The 19,320-nt window shown below is 33.9% G+C and overlaps 1 protein-coding gene across 1 annotated transcript in view; it reads left to right on the top strand.

The window, feature by feature from the left end:
• Nucleotides 1-19,320, top strand: part of CCDC39 (coiled-coil domain containing 39) — a 38,733-nt gene that overhangs the window by 7,659 nt on the left and 11,754 nt on the right. Inside the window, exons 4-13 of the mRNA XM_040621561.1 lie at nucleotides 1,296-1,454; nucleotides 2,138-2,230; nucleotides 2,323-2,451; nucleotides 5,808-5,999; nucleotides 7,672-7,775; nucleotides 8,318-8,450; nucleotides 10,878-11,072; nucleotides 11,876-12,040; nucleotides 14,479-14,616; nucleotides 16,797-17,005. Coding sequence (XP_040477495.1) covers nucleotides 1,296-1,454; nucleotides 2,138-2,230; nucleotides 2,323-2,451; nucleotides 5,808-5,999; nucleotides 7,672-7,775; nucleotides 8,318-8,450; nucleotides 10,878-11,072; nucleotides 11,876-12,040; nucleotides 14,479-14,616; nucleotides 16,797-17,005 — 1,517 coding nt within the window. The remainder of the gene's footprint in view (nucleotides 1-1,295; nucleotides 1,455-2,137; nucleotides 2,231-2,322; nucleotides 2,452-5,807; nucleotides 6,000-7,671; nucleotides 7,776-8,317; nucleotides 8,451-10,877; nucleotides 11,073-11,875; nucleotides 12,041-14,478; nucleotides 14,617-16,796; nucleotides 17,006-19,320) is intronic.

Consider the following 19,320-nt stretch of genomic DNA (forward strand, 5'->3'; position numbering starts at 1 on the left):
ATATATTTTTAAAAGGACATGTTAAAAATTACTTTTAATATTGAGTTTCATTTTTCATTCAAAATTTTTACCTTTCATATTAATTTATTAGCCTGTAACTCTAATATTATACTACTGTAACCTCTTTTTCTCTTTTCCTTTGTTTTTAGTTGTCTGATTTGGGAGCTCTTTGCAAATTCAATTTTTCTCTTTACATGTGTATATACATATAGAAATGCACATATGTATGCATATGTATACACACATACATATTTTATTATATTTGTATTTATTTGCGTAATGATCTGTTTTCTTTTATGACTCTAGATTTGTTAAATGAATACATTTACAGAATTTTTGTGTTTTAGTTTCAGAGGTAGAATTTAGTAATTCATCAGTTGCATGTAACACCCAGGGCTCATTACAGCAAGTGCCTTCCTTAATGCCCATCACCCAATTATCCCTTCCCCCTACCCACCTCCCTCCAGCAACCTTCAGTTTGTTTCCTAGAGTTCAGTGCCTCTTATGGTTTGCCTCCTCTCAATTTTCATCTTATTTTATTTTTCCTTCCCTTCTCCTATGTTATCTGTTTTGTTTCTTAAATTCCACGTATGAGTGAAATCATATAGTATTCGTCTTTCTCTGACTGACTTATTAATTTACAGAAATATTTTTATCTCCTTAACAACTGTATTTATTTCAATTAAAAGTACTTCCAAAATTTCCATAGAAGAGGCATCTTAGAGGCAAGAATCTGATTGGAAATGGAGCTGAAGGGGACTTGACTTAGGCTTGAGTTAGCATATCAAGCACATTATTTTTACTAAGATTGTATATCCAATCTCTAATATTAGAGATTGCTCTGGGGGACTTCCCCTGAAGCCTTTTTTTTTTTTTTAAGATTTTTATTTTATTTATTTGACAGAGAGAGAGACAGCCAGTGAGAGAGGGAACACAAGCAGGGGGAGTGGGAGAGGAAGAAGCAGGCTCCCAGTAGGGAGCCTGATGTGGGGCTCTATCCCAGGACCCTGGGATCATGCCCTGAGCTGAAGGCAGACACAATCTTTGACTCAACTACTGTTCTCAACTTTATATAATCGTTTCCCCTCTATTTTACAACCAAAGAATTAAATACAAATATGATAGTTATATAATTGAAATATGGTGCATTATATATATCTGGAAGTTGGGAAAGGGATAGGATTTCTTCTTTCCTTTTCAGTATGTTCTGTAGTATGTAATATTATGTTTTATTTTAGTTTGTGTAGTAAATAATATTTTATGATCTCTCCCTGCCCCCTTTCTTTGGAAATTAGAATAACATATTTAAAACTACTCAAAAATTGGATGGTTTGAAATGTCAAATGAACTGGGACCAGCAAGCATTGGAAGCCTGGTTAGAAGAATCAGCTCATAAAGATAGTGATGCCCTCACTCTTCAGAAGTATGCACAACAAGATGATAATAAAATTAGGGTGAGAAATTATAAATTGTAGACTTAGGTTTTCTCTGAATCTGTAGTGTGTGAACCTTTTTACCTAAATTAGATTTGTAATTTGAAAGCCATAGTTTTTTTTTTTTGTGTCAAATACTCATAAAATTTTGCTGAAAGTTTTATAGATCCTCTGAAACCCTCTGACCATTTAGGGATCCACAGACTCCAGGTTAAGAATCCAGATTGAGAAGAGTTTTCAAAAGCATTTCAGAGAAGAAAGTTTTATATTAGAATTATGTATAAGTAATTTGACTTCTTTTGTCTAAATAATAGTTTGAATGTAATATACAGTGTTTGTTGATTTGAGACTATAGTGCTATTATTTAATATTATAACCATTACTTAAAATCTACTTGTAAGTAAATATGTTAATATGTTAGTATTATGAAACATGCTGTTTTCTAATAGACTTAATACCAAATGCATTATTTTAAATGGCAAATCATTGTTTATTTTTTTCTAACTTACTTTAATAGTCTTTTTAGAAACAATTGAGTTTTCATTGCAGCCCTTTAGGGTTAAAAGATTATGTATTATTTTGTAATTGTTTTAGATAACAAATAAGTGTATATCTGTAATATAGTAGTACTTAATGTGAGATATGCTAATAGCTTTTAAGTTAAATGATCATTGTGAATATTTTTACATGCAACTACATCACAGGCACTGACTCTGCAATTAGAAAGACTGACTTTGGAATGTAATCAGAGAAGAAAGGTTCTTGACAACGAACTTACAGAGACTCTAAGTGCACAGGTTAGTTTAGTGAAGATTTTTATTAATTGTCGAAGGGATGTATGCAAAAGCACTTAAATTCACAAAAATGTTATTTGCTCTCTATCTGACAGTTAGAATTGGATAAAGCAGCACAAGATTTTCGTAAGATTCATAATGAAAGACAAGAACTCATTAAACAGTGGGAGAACACAATAGAGCAGATGCAGAAGAGAGATCGAGACATCGATAACAGTGCCTTGGTAAAGTAGTTGTTTAGTCCTTGCGGTGTTCAGCTGTGTTACTCTCTTTTGTATTTAACTCATTCATTTCAAATGTAACTCACATTGTTATTTGAAAATCACTTTTGTAGTAGGGTTCAATAGTTTTGATAAATGTTTTTCAAAGCTGACTCTTTCCATTTAGATATGTGATTTTATGAAGATTATTTACTTATGGTATTATAATGCTGAAGACTAGATCTTTCCATCTCTGAAATGTGGAACAAGAGAAAGTCAGTAGATAATGTTAGTGCAGTAAACCAATGCTCTGACTTACACGTGGTTTTCCAAAGGTGCTTTGGATTTAATGTATGTGCTATTTGAAATAATCACTGGTGTAGGGNCATGGTTGGCCAAGAAACAAAAAGGGAGAGTCAGGAAAGAAACCTAGACTGTGATGAAATTTCACTTTTGAAACTGAGGCACTCATAATAGGGTAGAAGCTTGGAAGGGAAGGAATACCACACCAATTAAACACAGACCTAGTGTTATCTTTTGCTACCTTCAGAGGTAATTTAGGAGATGTTTTTTAGAAAATCATTAAAGGGCAAAATGGTGGTGAGTAAAAATGGGAAGATTAGGGGGAGTTGGGATGGAGAAGGAATTGAGGAAAGAAGGCAGATGCGAGGATATGTTAACTTCCACTCTGAGTCTACTCCACGGAAAGTCAAGCAACCTAGGTCATTGGGAGATTAGAATTCTCATATCTGTATGAGGTTTACTTGCTATATGTGACTTATATGTAACTATATTATTCTTTTATTTTAAATTTTTGTAAGTAACCAACATTTTATCAACAAAATGGCCTATGCCTTCCTTGGAAGGCCAAGGGAGAACCAGTCTTAACTATGAGTTCCTCTTAATTCTTAATGCTGATCTTGGTTTCAGGCATCAAGTCCTGACTGCTTCCTTTGTGTAAATCAAATGTGACAGATCCAAGATTGCAGATCCACAATTGCATTCTCATACAACCCCACAGCTGAATTGACACAGCCTGCTGATTTGGCAGAATATACAACTTGTAGCTCTCTGGTTATATTCACTGTGGTTCCTTATGGACATCTCCTGGTTGTCTTTTTTGTAAGAGAATTGGGAGGTGCTAAGAAGTGCCTCCATATGTAGTGGTATGCTTCTAATTAGAGTGTTTAACAACTGGCTCCCATTTGTAGCATTTCTGATTTCTGTGGGGAAACTACTTCCATACCAACGTGACTCCACTCAATGCAGAGTTGAGAAGAGATGTGTCAGTCAGTGCTGGTGAGCCAGTGAGATCCAGTTCATACTAGGACGGGATTTAATCTTTGGTCCTGTGACTCCAAAGCAGTTCCTGCCTTCTTGATGTCTTCTTGGTAGGAATCTGAGCATATGAACCTGAAATTGGCTTCTTAAAAGAAACTTTTATATTATATAGAAGAGGAAAAATATTTTTCTATTATGCTTTTATTCCAGTGTGGAAATTTTGGGGTATTACTATACTTATCAACATCACCTACAAAAAACTTAACTGTGAGTAGATAACACCGTTAAAAAATGTGAATGTTGAAGTAGGTATTAAATTATCTGTTTTAGTGGTAGAAAATCAATATAAGGCAGGAAGTTCTAGAATGATCATTTGACATATATAAACTTAGGATGTTTTGACATGTCTTTGATTGAATGAACACAGTATATATATATAGAATGTTACATTATAGAGTGTTAATTGTTATAGAGAACATGTGGGATTTAATAAATTTATGCTTTTTAAAATGTAATGTATTTCAGGGGTGCCTGTGTGGCTCAGTCGGTTAAGTGTCTGCCTTTGGTTCAGGTCATGATCTCAGGGTCCTGGGAATGAGCCCCAAGTCAAGGGGGGCTCTGCCCTTTGCCCTACTTCACTCTGCCCACTGACCTACCCCACTCCCCGCTTCTCCTCCTCCCTCTCCCTCTGCCCTGCCTCATTCCCCTGCTCATGCTCTCTCTCTCTCAAATAAATAAAATCTTTAAAAAAAAGTAGTACATTTCATATATATATATATATATATCCATTGAATATGCTAATATGTACAGTATTACATGCAGCACTTCTAAAACTTACTCATTTCAGAACATATACCCTCACCCTAGGCTCCCTGCTCAGCGGGGAGCCTGCTTCTTCCTCTGCCTGCTGCTCCCCCTGCCTGTGCTCTCTCTCTCTCTCTGGCAAATAAATAAATAAAATCTTAAAAAAAAAAAAAAAAAAAAAGAACATATACCCTCCCCCAACCCAATTTTTGGGATTAATTGTTTGGTGGGACTCCATTTTGGAATTACATTTTAGGGTAAATTTTCCTTCTTCCTCCATTCCTCTAACATGTTGCCATCAACATCACTTGTAAAAACCACATATGAGCTTTTTATTCCTCAGCTCTAAAATCTTCTTTGTTCTACATTGCTTAAAAATTGAACCTCTTTAACATGGCAGTTAAAAAAATTGAACTTTTTCACAATTGGGCCCTATCCTCTACCTTTCCAGCCTCATTCCTTTCATTTGTACCCACCCCTTCTTAATATATCCCCATTCCATCCCTGCCCTCCCTATACTTTAACCACATTAGAGTATTTATGCATCTCCATGTACTTTTTTTAGGCCTAACTTAAAAGAAGCCTCTTAAGTGATGCCTTTTGATAATTCATCTTGGATAGACTTCATCATCTCTTTTTTCCCATGGTGCTATGTCCACATTTCAGTTACTACCTTGTATATTCTATTTATTTTGTATCTCCAAGACCAGCAAAAGGCCTAAGTGAAGACATTCCTATTGAAACCAATAACTAAAATATTATTCTCAAAAGATGAAAAAAAAACCACTGGTACTGTGAAATATTTGGAAAAAAATAATTGAAATCCAACTTTCTATGTAAAAATATTCAACAGTGTTATATTTTTTAGACATCGTCTTTTGTTTATAAATAAGCTTGATAATTTTCTTATCTCTTTAGCAAAGTACCAGATGAAAGAAAACAAGATCTATAAAAAAAATGAGCTTATAGATACTTATGTGTAACATATTAATACTTTGTTTTTATTCATATAAAAATAGGCTCTCTCTCTTTCTCTCTCTTTTTTTAAGTAGGCTCCACGCCCAGTGTGGAGCACAATGCAGGGCTCGAACTCATAACCCTGAGATCAAGACCTGAGCTGAGATCAAGAGTTGGATGACTGAGCGACCCAGGTGCCCCCAAAATAGACTCTCTTTAAAGAAAATATTGTCTTAAGGAGTTTTGATAAAGTATCGAATATAGAAAAATAAAAACTAAATTCCTTTTTGTTTTGTTCATTGTATTAAACATATATTTAACATATTTTTAAATCTTAGGCATTAGCAAGGATAAAGCAGGAAATAAGAGAAAAAGAAAATTTGGTTAAAGAAAAGATCAAGTTTTTGGAAAGTGAGATTGGGAATAACACAGAGTATGAGAAGAGAATTTCCGTTGCTGATCGTAAACTTTTAAAATGTAGAACGGAGTATCAGTGTCATGAAACGAACAGAAATCAGCTGAAAGATGAGGTATGTCAACAAAAAGACTGGCTTGTGTGTTTGTGACAAATTACTATAAAAATAAGCATAAAAGCTCTCCTTTGATTAAGTAACTGCCTTCTAGGTTTTTTTTTCTTCTGTCTCTTCATGTTGTGGAACTTTTAGGGTACTGCAGTTGAGCCCTGCTTGGTGAAAGCAAGAGGGGTGCCAGGCATATCACAGGGTTCCCCCCCGCCCAAGTCATACAGCACACAACTTGTCCGTCACATACGGAGTTTTGTAAATGACTTGAGGCAAAAGGCTCCCAAAGTGTCTAGACCTGAAATCGTGATTGTAACTGGTAAATGGGTAGATGTGAAGGGGCATATTGACATTAGTAATAACCCGAACTGTCTTTCCAGTGCTACATGTGTGTGGTGGTTTTGACGCAAATTCTAGGTGGAGCTATTTGCTTAAGTTCAGTTTCTGTCCTTGTGAGGGGATAATATTTCAGTCTCGTAGTGACACAGTTTAGTCGTAAAATAACTTGAAACAGACAGAGAACAAAATTTCTCCTGCTTTGTTCTTTCCTCTTGTGCAGGCACACATGCCCAGCTAGGTTGTTCATAGGGGGTGTTAGCGATCTTTGTGACTGGCTTATTTCATTTATTTCACTCAGCATAATGTCCTCAAGGTTTATCTATGTTGTAGCAGATGTCAAAATTTTGTTACTTTTTAAGGCTGAATACTATTCCATTGTATGTATATATCACATTTTGCTTCTCCGTTTATCTGTCATTGGACACTTGGGTTGCTGCCATGTTTTGGCTATTGTGAATAATGCTGCTTTGAACATGGGTGTACAATTATCTCAGAATTGCTGGATGGTAATTATGGTAATTATGTTTTTAATTTTTTGAGGAACCACCATACTGTTTTCTGTAGTGGCTGTACCATTTTATACTTCCACCAGTAGTGCACAAAAGTTCCAGTTTCTCCATGTTCTTGTCAACACTCGTTCTTTTCTTTTTTTCTTTTTTCTTTTTTTGGTCGTAGCCATACTCATGGAAGGGTGTGAGGTGGTATTTCATTGTAGTTTTGATTTGCATTTCCCTAATGATTAATGCTGTTGAGCATCTTTTTTATGAGCTTATTGGCCATTAGTATATCTTATTTGGAGAAATGTTTGTTCAAGTCCTTTGCTCATTTTGGATCACTTTGGGTTTTTTTTTGTTGTTGTTGGTGGTGGTGGTGGGGAGTTTTAGAAATTATCTATATATTCTAGATATTAATCCCTCATCAGGTGTATGATTTGCAAGTATTTTCTCCATTTTGTGGGACTGCCTTTTAACTGTGTTGATATTGTCTTTTGATGCACAAAAGTTTTTATTTTGATGAAGTCCAATTTGCCTTTTTTTCTTTTGTTGCCTGTCATATCCAAGAAATCATTGCCAAATCCAATACTATGAAGCTTTTGCTCTATGTACCTTTAATGCATCTATGTAGGACTCTATAATTTGCCAGTATCATGCAATAAGTCATTTAAAATGTAATATCAGATCAAAAAGAAAAACCGTTAATATGTATTACAGCAATAATACTGTATTTATGGGTGTGATGTAGGTTAAAAACTAACATGTTCAGAATAGAACTTTTCAAAAATGAAATTAATTTATGAGATGTAGAGTAAATATGTAATTTCTGTCTGTTAACTAATGAATAGCTGGATTCTTTAAAAGCCACCGTGAATAGAAGTTCCAGTGATTTAGAAGCTGTAAGAAAAAATATTTCCAAAATAAAAAAGGACATTCATGAAGAAACAGCAAGGTAAGAAAAAAGATATTTAAATATGTTTATAGTTCTTGACTACTTCTATTTTTTTAAGATTGTATTTATTTATTTATTTGAGAGAGAGAGAGAACAAGTAGAGGGAGGAGCAGAAGGAGAGGAATAAGATGCAGAGCTCAGTCTCATGAACCTCAGATCATGCCCTGAGCTGAAATCAAGCGTTGAACGCTTAACTGGCTGAGCCACCCATACACCCTAGCTCTTGACTACTTCTAGAAAAATTATTAAATATTTAAGTTTTTGTTAAATAATTGTAAGCTGATAGCTGCTAAATTATTAAACTTGAAAAAAAGTTTTTCCTGGGTTTTCTTTGTAAAGGCTTAGGAACAATATTTTTATGGCTTATTAAATATACATTTAATAAATATTTAAGGTTTACAGAAAGGTTACAAAAAGGTAATAAAAAGGTTTATGGCAAAAGAAACCTTCAGGTTATATGAAGAAATCTTAGGATAAACTATTCCTTGTTTGTATTACTTTATAGACATGTTTTCTGTTTTTTCCTCATAAACTCTCTCTAGGTTACAGAAAATTAAAAATCATAATCAGATTGTAAGAAAAAAATTACAGCAGATAACTGAGAAAACAATGTCTGTAGAAGAAAAAGCTACCAATTTGGAAGATATGCTAAGGGAGGAGGAAAAAAGCGTAAAGGTAAAACTTATTAGTTCTTAAATGGTCACAGCGAATTTAGCAATAGTGAATTAGACTCTTGTAATCGGGGAGTAGGAGGTCTTTTAAGAAGCTCTGCTTTCTGGTGTGATTGCGTTTGTAATCAGAATTTTGGGTTGTTTTGGACCCCCTTTTTGTGTGTGGCTTCCAAAGATATTTCTGGCCTTCTCTCTTAAAGCTTCTACTTCTCCTTTGCTTCACTTTTGGTGTTTGACTTGGATGTCTTCTTTCACAGGTAGCCCTCGGCCTGCGATCTCATGCCTTCCCAATGCCTGGTGTGTCTCTGCTTGTTATTCACATAAATGCTCTTAAGTTGCAGACGTACCTTGAAAAATGCCCATATTTTAAAATTGATTTCTACCCTTACAGTTGGTTATCATTTTTTGTTTGTTTGTTTGTTTGTTTGTTTGTGATCAAATTCCCCCAATGGTCTGCATTCCTTCCCTGTGTTTCTTTATCATTTATTATCTCTGACAGTCTGGCACCACTTATAAGTAAATGGACTCTTAAGTGTTCTACTTTATCAACTCTTTGGCATCTTGGTAACATTTAGGCCAATTTTTGAAGAACCGGAAAAGGCTGGTTCATCATTTCCTCTTTGAAAACTTCAAAGTGACTTCTGTGACCTGACACTATTTACACTACTTCTTGCTTTTACACTTTTTCTGAGGGGGAGCTGAAGACCATGGCAATATCCCCCATTTGCTAAACATCAAGTATGGTTTCACTTATATTTAGAGAGAATCAAGCTTCTTCAGTGTGCTGTTGAATGTTCAAAATCTCTGAATAATGAAGTCATGCAGCAGTCTTGACTTGAGTGGTATATGAGTCTAAATCACATTATTTTTAAAAAAGGTGTTTTTTTTTTCTCCTAAGAGCATGATTTTCTGTAGCACATGAAATGGGACAGTATTAGAACTTAATGGAAATCTGTAATGACTGAAATCCATGTAAAATAGACCTTTTGATGATGACATTAAAAACTGGTGACATTTTTGAAGAAATTAGCTTAATTGGAAAAAATGGGATTGGCAGCGTGTGTGCTACTTATGCTGTAGTAGCATTTTATTCATAATCTTGGTTTTTGTAGCTGTTAGTTTTTGTTTGTTTGGAAAAATCCTAACCCTGTATGTTTTGGAGATGTATTATGTTATTCACCACCAAGCACCGACTTTAAAACTGCCAGGCAATCTTTGAGAAGGTCTTAAAACTAATGAAAATTATCTATTATATTAAAAAGCATTTTAAAGATTATATTAGATTATATTTCTTAATTTGTCAAAATTTAAATGTGCAAATAATAGATTTTTTTTTCATATTGAGGTTCATTGGTTGCCAAAAGGAAATATGCTTATCTGGGTATAAGAACACAAAGGGAAATTATTTCAACAATTAAAATATTAACTTTCAACAGGTCTTGCTTGGCATGGGAGGTCTATTTGAAACCTGGAACACTTGGTCATGAAGCCCTGAGGTCAAGACAGATCTGCATCTTGAGAGATGAGCAGTGGGAATGGGGGAAAGGTTTCTGTTTCCTAGAGGGCTGCACATGTAGGGAGGCCAGCTAGAGATGAGGTGTGAATAAAGGTGCCAGTAGTGTGTTGGGGCCAACCCTTTCCAGCTCATAAGAGTTGATAGTTAAATTTTCTGGAATTTTGCAAGTCAGTTGCTAAACATAGCTACTATTAAAAATTAAATTCTATAGACTTACAATTAAATACATAATATTCAAAACAAAGTAATAAGTATTCAGTACTCATCACTTGCAAATTATTTTACTAGATTTTACTATTATCTATTTATGCTCTTAAAGTTACTTAAGATTACTTACATTTATTATATCTATATAGTGGAAATGCTATGTAATGGTCTGCTACTGCAAATTTCTTCCCTACTCTGGCATTTAGGGGAATCGTGTTAGTAGCTTGAGATTGGCCATAATGGGAATATTTATACAATGAAAATCAGCTTCTTTCCCCTAACCTCCCATTCACTGGAAAGCTGGTGGTTAAACATTTACCTGCTCACCCTTGGATAGTGCCCAGAAGAAGGTGGGAGATTGAGCAATGTGATTTCTTTCCTGTAACACCTGCAAGACTGCAGCAAATTCTGTGAACTTAAAAGTTGTATGTCTCTGGTATATTTTATTTTCTAAGGAAACCAGTGGAATGGCCAAGTTCTAAGGTCAGGGTGACATGGTGTAGAATTAAGATGACAAATCAAGGTACTGGAATAGAGTAGACTAAGAAGTGTTGGAGATTTGTTGAAATTGTGGGAAGGGCATTCTTATATTCTCATGGGCTAAAATGTTGGGGGGTTAATTTATGACCCCCCTAAATTATATTGTTCATATAATAAAACATTTCAAGGCATTATAATTTCATTGATCACTATTATTCTTATCATCAGGAAGTGGAAGTTCAATTGAACATAGTAAAAGATGTGCTATTTAAGAAAGTTCAGGAATTACAGACCGAGACAATGAAAGAAAAAGCTCTTGTATCAGAAATTGAAGGAACTCGTTCCTCTCTAAAGCACCTCAACCATCAATTACATAAACTGGATTTTGAAACCTTGAAGCAGCAAGAAATTATGTACAGTCAGGTAGGTGTTAATCTTATGAATGTCTTCCATATTGATTTGTTATAGTTGTGAAGGTCAGGATACTACAGTGTCCTGAAAAAACAGAGATCTTTAAAGCACTCTTGGGGGGATAGACATGCTGAAATGGGATATCATGTTTGGTCAGTAGTAGGGTAAGGGAGCCTTAAAAGCTATTTTTTTCTTGATCTGAAATAAACAGATAAAACTCTAGTGGGGGAAACCATGCTTTAAAGGAAGCTGGGGCAATTGGGCCTGGAGTAAAACAAAACAAGGAGTGGGCTATCTGAAACCTGGAAAGACTATATGTTGAGTCTTAGTCGTGCAAACATGGGCTTCCCTACACCAACCCCTAGACTAATAGTTTAAAAGCACTTTAGAAGTTTTTCCTTATTTGTTCCATTTATATATTCTGTCTCATGTTAATTCTTTAATATCATCCCTCACTACCTCTTAATTTACTTGTCTAATGTAGTCTTAGTTCCTTAGAAAATGTGCCCTCAGAAATCCATGTCCATGTAAATCCAGTGGATTTACTGAGGTTCTGTCCTAGTAGTATGGTAAATACCCTCCTAGCTGACTTCTTACATTTTCAGAAGATTACTTACTTTTATGTCACTGTCATGTGCCTTAATTGTTGAAGAATAGTTTGCTGTTTCTCTGCTTAGAGTTAAGAAGGATTTTATACTATAAATTACTGAAAAATTAAAGTGACTTTAGTAAATGATGACACTTAAGACTAAACTTTAAGAAATGGTTTTAACTGTTTGTTTCTCCTTACTATGTGTTTTTAAAAACTGTAACAGGATTTTTACATTCAACAAGTGGAACGCCGAATGTCACGGTTAAAAGGAGAAATTAATTCAGAAGAAAAACAAGCCCTTGAAACAAAAATTGTTGAACTTAAAAAGACATTGGAAGAGAAAAAATCTACATTTGGCATTTTGGAAACACAGATCAAGAAGCTTCATGTAACTTAGCCAAAATACTTTTGATGCTTCAAATATCCTAGCCATTAGTCGTTCTGTTTTAAGTCAACATGGTCCTAAGACTTTACTTTGGATAGGATGATTGCCAAGCTACCTGCATATGTAACAAATGTATGAACTCATGTTCATGTTATACTGACTATGAGAATATAACATTACCATTGATTATGTACTTACTATATGCTAAGTATATTACATGCCTGTAGTATTTTATCTCATTTAATCTTTATCAGTGTCTTGTGAGGGAGATATTATTACTTTTGTCACAGATTAAAGAACTTGTGCATGGTTACACAGCTAGCACATGGAGAGCTAGGATTTGATCCCTGGCCCATAGGACTTCAAAATACTCTTAAATAGTACATGATTTAAAACATTGATAAACTCCCATTTTTCTTTTATGTTTTTGACAGAATAACTTGATTGCCCTTTATCTTTGAAATGACCTTTATAGGTCATCTGTTGTATTTCATATATTTATTTGGTTACAATATTTTGATATTTTGAATGACTCTATTTTGTTAATAAGGTGAAAATGTTCTTTCAGTATTATAATGTTTATGGTCATATAAAACCTATGTTAGGGGAACCTATGTAATATAAATCCTATGTTAAAGTTTAACTGGAGAGTAAGAGTGAAGATCATAGACCTGAATGGGATGAGAACCCCAGAGGATTTGTCATTTAGTTTGAAAGACTTGTGATGAGTGTCCTCTAGTGGTTATTAAGAAGAATTCTCTGAATTCCTTTAGGACTGTAAAGGTGAAAAGGAGCTCTTTTTAAAATTAATTATTATTTTTTAAATTTTAAGATGACAAAATTTTGGTTTGGAGTAGTTTGTAGCCTGATGAAATTTTAAAAAACTGTTTCCTTAGCTTTGTGGAAAAGAACACGTTTTGGAATCAGAAACAACTGGTTCTGAATATCAAGGTTTTACAGTACCGCTACTTCAACTTTTCTAAGCCCTAGTTAACTCATCTATTAAATGAAAGAAAATATTTGATATTATTTTAGGGAGTTTGGGAAAATTAGAAGTAGTATGTATCTTAACACAGCACATGAATGCTACAGAATGATAGGAGGGTGACATTTGTATGCTAGCATGTTTCTTGACCCTGGTGTGAATTGTGTCTATTTTGCTGTGTGGGAAGTTATACAGTTGACTAGTACTTATGCCTATCCCAACTCTGGTTTTAACAAAGAGATAAATAAATTAAAAGAAATGCAAGTGAAGTTTTAAAGATATCAAAGCTAGTTAACCTAATGAACGTCTGTTCTTCTCAATAGTACCATGAGATTGTGAAGTCATTCTGCATAACCTCTCCCATGCCATTCCATCTCCTATTTTACATAATAGAAACTAATTCTTTCTGGTTGAAAATCACCTTAACTTAAAATTTTTTCATTCTAAAAATTAATTTTATGAAATCACATCTTTACACACAAAAAAATTCCTCTCCTTATTGTCTTGCTGCAATCTTAGGTCTTGATACCTAAGAGAAATACAGGCAATGAGAGAGGCATAGGAAGGAGGGAGAGAGAAAGAGAGAGTAAAAGAAAGAGGGAGAAGAACAGAACTAGATCCTGGAACTAGAAAGTTTTTGCTTTAGGTACCCAGAGGGAACTAAGAGCACAAACCTTGTTCTGAGGTCTGGGTGAATGGAGACATGTAGACTGTTAGAAAGCTAGGAAACTGATATCTGGGTATGTGTGACGTATTTATGCATCTGATGGAATTAGATCTTTTCTAGCATTTTTCTCTCTACCAACATGTGAATATACATATAATTAAATAATAGTAAGAATTCATGACACTTTTATGTGTCAAACACTGTTGTGATACTCTTTGACAGTAACATCTTTAATCCTCACAGCAGCCCAGGGAGGTGTAGGCAGTGTCATCTCCATTTTAGAAATGAGGAAACTAAGAAAGAGTCGGTTGCCCACCAGAGTCAGATGACTAATATGTAATTAAGGACATCTGATTCTAGAGCTTGTACTGTTAACCAAAACCCTAGGCTTTTCTAGACGGTGAAGGTTTTTGCCTTCTGTGACTTGGGTTAAATCAAATAATGAACTTAAAAGGTGAGCTGTGTACTGGCAATGCTTGGCTTCCTCCTCATATTTCTCCCCATAAATGGCAATCACCCAATAATTCAGGTCAAACTGTACATAATATTTCCCAGAATTATTGAACCTAAACCAAATCCAAAAAATCAATAGGTGATAAAAATGAAAATGTTCCTATGTGAATATCCACGTGTATTATATTAGAAACATTGGAGCATGAAGAGTGAGATTTAAAAATCCAATTATTATAAATATTCAATGGAGCATATAATTTAATGTAAGATATGTTTAATACTATGTATTTAATATTATTTTAAAATATGCATTTCACTTCTTTTCCCTTTTTATAGAATGATCTTTATTTTATGAAGAAGTCAAATAGTAAAAATTATGATGAAAAACAGTTCCTCATGACCAAAATAAATGAACTAAACCTTTTCAATGACAGATCAGAGAAAGAACTTAATAAAACCAAAGCTTTGAAACAGGTGCAGTAAAATCATATGTGTATATAATATTAAAAACCACATTTTAATGCTAATTATAGAAATTTTTGAAAATATACCAAATTATAAGGATGAAAATAAATCACTGTATACAAAATAAAGTGTTAAAGTTATATTATTTCCTTCTAGTTTGAAGAAAATTAGCTTTATAATTAATATATTAATATGTATTATTTTTAAAAATTTTAAATATGCTATTTCCATGTATGTCTGCAAACATTAAATATTAAACATTAAATATTCTTTAAGAATTATTTTTAAAGGCTTCCTACAGTTTATTGCATGCAAGTTACCATAATTCGTTTTACTATCTCCTGTTTTTCGGATATGTGTTTATTTCTAATGTTTGATTATTCTAAATAGTACTGTTGGGGCGTCTGCCTGGCTCAGTCAGTGGAGCATGTGACTCTTGTTCTCATGGTCATGAGTTTGAGCCCCATGTTGGGTATGGAGCCCACTTGAAAACAAATAGTACTACCATATACCATGCATATATATCATTGCATAGTTATTCAAAGAGCTAGGGAAAATTTCTAATTGTATAATTATGGTCCAAAAAGAATAAATATTTGCAATGTCTTGAAACTATTTTCCTTTTTTTTAAAGATTTTTTTTTAATTTTTATTTTAGAGAGAGAGCATGCACAAATAAGGGAGGGGCAGAGGGAGAGAGAGAGACTCTCAGGCAGACTCCACGCTGAGCAGGGACCTCCACACAGGGCTTGATTTCATGACCCTGAAATCATGACCTGAGCTGAAATCAAGAGTCGGGTGCTCAACTGACTGAGCCACCCAGGTGCCCCCAAACTATTTTCAAGCTAAATTGTCTTCTAGAGGGTTCATTTAATACTCCCACCAGCAGTGTGTAAGCATTCTATTTTACTCCCCACCAGTAAGGCTGGATATTATAATTTATAAAATTAGTTGTCAATTTGATGGGCAAACATAGTATCTCATTGTTTTAGTCTATATTTTTTAAGTTGGTGACACGTGAAAACATTTCATGTTTAATTTTAAAATAATTGTTTAAATAAAAATGTTTAGGAGTGCCTGGGTAACTCAGTGGGTTAAATCTGACTTTTGGTTTCGGCTCAGGTCATGATCTCAGGGTTATGGGATCGAGCCCTGTGTGGGCTCCGCACTGGGCATGGAGCCTGCTTGGAATTCTCTCTCTCTCTCTCTCTCTCCCTCTGCACCCCCCCCGCCCCCCTGCCACTTGTGTGTGTTCTCTCCGTCTCAAAAAAATGTTTAAACATTTTTTCCCAATAAGTTATATTCTGTAATCTTTCTTTTTTGGATTTCTAGTTTATTATCTTGGCCCATATTTCCATTAAAAGGTTTGTATTTTTTAATTGTTTTGCAAAAGACCTTTATGTGTAAAAATATTAACTCTGTCATAAATATTGTCAATATTTTCCCATTTATCTTTAAGTTTTTATTCAGTTTTTTGACATTAAAAACTTTTTTTAACATCAAATATTTAAGTTTTTCCCTGCATAATTTTTATACTTAGAAACTTTTTTGTCATACTAAAAACCAAACAGATGTTACTATGTCAGTAACTGCATTGGTTTTATCTCTTACATTAAGTATTTCATTAATCTGTAATTTATTTTTGGTACATTTGAGATGTAGGCATCTAATCTTTTCTCCAACCGAAAAGCTATGTTTTGAAATAATAAAGTCTTATGTTCTGGAGTATTTGTTTCTGGGCTTTCTATTCTGAAAATTGATCTATTTGTGTACTCTTGTGTCAGTACTCTATCCAATACTGAATTGTTTAGAATAAAATGTATATACATTATTTTGTGAGATTTAGTTTAGAATATAAAAATTTCATCCATAGGACTATATATATTTCCTGGATTGTAAGTTTCAATTTTGAGAATAAATTCTTCTTCTTTTTTTTTTTTTTAGTATACTAAACTTAAATTTCAAATTGAATTATAATAAGACTTGGAATAAACCCTTTTCTTAAAAAGTGAAGAAAAACCAAGAGTCATCACTCAGAGTAATCTAAATTTAATACTAGTTATCTTGGTCAGTGGTCAAATTAGAAAAAGTTGTATTTTCAAGTTTGACTTTCATGGCAATAAAAAAAATATTTTGGTTTGGGTGTAACAGTAATTATTTCAGTATCTGACAATTTTGTTATGTTGATAGGATTTGATGATAGAAGACAATCTTTTAAAACTTGAAGTTAAACGTACTCGAGAAATGCTTCACAGTAAGGCAGAAGAAGTACTTTCTCTGGAAAAAAGAAAACAGCAATTACACACAGCTATGGAAGAACGAATGGAAGAAATTAAGGTTCACAAAACAATGCTTGCATCACAAATAAGATATGTTGATCAAGAACGGCAGAACATAAGGTAATAATTCGAGTTTTAAAATACTGCTAAAATTTTTTGGAAACATAAGGGTGATGTCAGAAGAACTGACTTGGATTATCACCTTTTTGTACTTATTTGAAAAGGCTTTTAATCTATTGGACACGTTTTAGTCCTGGTTTTTCCTCCCTCTTTCCTTCGGCTAACTCCTAATTCTTTAGATTATGCCTTTTGCAGTGAGATCACTAATTCCCTTGGAACTGGTTTTTTAATATGTTTTGTGGTAAGAGTTCAATAACATGCTTCCCCTTATGGCTACATTTATTAAAACAATTTTTCCATAGAGATTTTGCATATCTTTTATAAAAAAGATTTATTCCTGGCTACATGCCACTTTTTATGTAATTTAATTAATTAATTAGTTAATTTCTTATTTATTTGAGAGAGAGAGAAAGCACGGGTGGGGGGCAGAGGGCGAGTGATAGAGAATCTCAAGCAGGCTCCATGCTCAGTATAGAGCCTGATGTGGGGCTCGATCTCAGGACCTGATATCATGACCTGAGACTAAATCAAGAGTTGGATGCTCAACCGATTGAGCCACACAGGTGCCCCTACATGCTACCTTTTTTTTTTTTTTTAATATTTTCTTTATTTATATGAGAGAGAGAGAGCACAAGAGGGGGGAGTGTCAGAGGGAGAAGCAGACTCCCTCCTGAGCATAGAGCCTGATGCGGGGCTTGATCCTTGGACTCCAAGATCATGACCTGAGCTGAAGACAGTGGCTTAACCAACTGAGCCACCCAGGTGCCCTACATGCTACTTTTTAAAATGTTTCTGTCAATGTTATTTCCTTTTAAGTCATTTCATTTTTGGTTTGTTGCTAGCATTATAGAAATATAGTTGATTTCTGTATATTAAGAATCCAGCAACTTTGCTTAAACTCTTATTAATTCTGACAGTTGATCTCTAGATTCTAATTTCTAGGTATTTCATTCACATCAATTACAAGTAACAGTTTTGTGTCTCCCTTTTCAGTCTTTCTTTCTCTTGCTTCACTGTCCTTGTTATCTGACCTCCAGGTCAGTGCTGACTGGCAGTGTGATTGCAGGTCCCCTGGTCTTGTGCCTGATCTCGAAGGGAATTGTTTTATCATTAAGTATGAATTGTAGACTTTTTTGAAATATCCTTTATAATATCAAAGGAGTGCCCATCTATTTTCATTCTTTGCTAAGAGGTTTTTTAAAATTTGTTTCATCAGGAACAGATGTGGACTTTTGTTATATGCTTTTTCTGCATTCGTTGATATAATGTAGCTCCTTCAGTCTGTTAATATAGTTAAATATATTGATTAATTTTTCAACTTTAAAACAACATTACATTCCTGGATAAACAAAACTTGTCTATCACATATTACATTTTCTATATATCTAGATTTTGTTTGATGGTATTTGTAAACAGTTGTCACATCTATGGTTATAATTCTCCTTTCTGTATTGCCCTTGTCAAGTTATCAGGTTATTAAGGTTATGTCAGCTTTCGTAGAACAATTTTGTATGTTTTTTACTTTCCTATAGTCTGGATAAGTTTGTAAAAGTGTAGTATTGTATCTTTCTTGAATTTTCAAAGATGTCCAGGCCAGTCATCGGAGGCCTGGACTTTTTTGAAGATTTTCAACTGTTTGTTCAATTTATTGATTGGTTATAGGACAATACAGATACTGTATTTGTTCTTGAGTCAGTTTTAGTAAATTATATTTTTCCTTAGGAAAAAATTTCCACTTCTTCTAAATTTTCAAAGTTCTTGCCATTAAGTTGTTCACAGTATCACTTTATTATTTGTTTAATAGCTGCAGTGTTTGTAGCTTTTCATTCCTGATATTGGTTATTTGTGACATCTCTTTTTTAGGTGGGATAAGTCTTGCCAGTAACTAATGAATTTTATTACTCCTTGAAAAGAAACAATGCTTGTTGATTTTTTTCTATTATGAATCCATTTTCTATTTTATTTTTATTTATTATTTTTTAAAGATTTTTATTTATTTATTTATTTACTTATTTATTTTAGAGAAAGCAAGTACAAGTGGGGGGAATTTAGAGGGGAAGGGAGAGGGAGGGGGAAAGAATCTCAGGCAGACCCAGAGTCAAGCCTAGAACCTGATGCAGGGCTTGATCTCATGATCCTGAGATCATGACCGGAGCTGAAACCAAGAGTTGGATGCTTAACTGACTGAGCCATCCACGTGCCTGGTTTTCTATTTTATTACTTGCTGCTCTCACATTTACTATTTTTTCCTTCTATTTTTGTGGATTTATTTTGCTGTGCTTTAACTTTTTGAGATAGATGCTTAGCTAATTATA

Source organism: Ursus maritimus, unplaced genomic scaffold (genome assembly GCF_017311325.1).
Source record: "Ursus maritimus isolate PB19 unplaced genomic scaffold, ASM1731132v1 scaffold_4, whole genome shotgun sequence".
In the NCBI taxonomy this organism is placed as follows: Eukaryota; Metazoa; Chordata; class Mammalia; order Carnivora; family Ursidae; genus Ursus; species Ursus maritimus.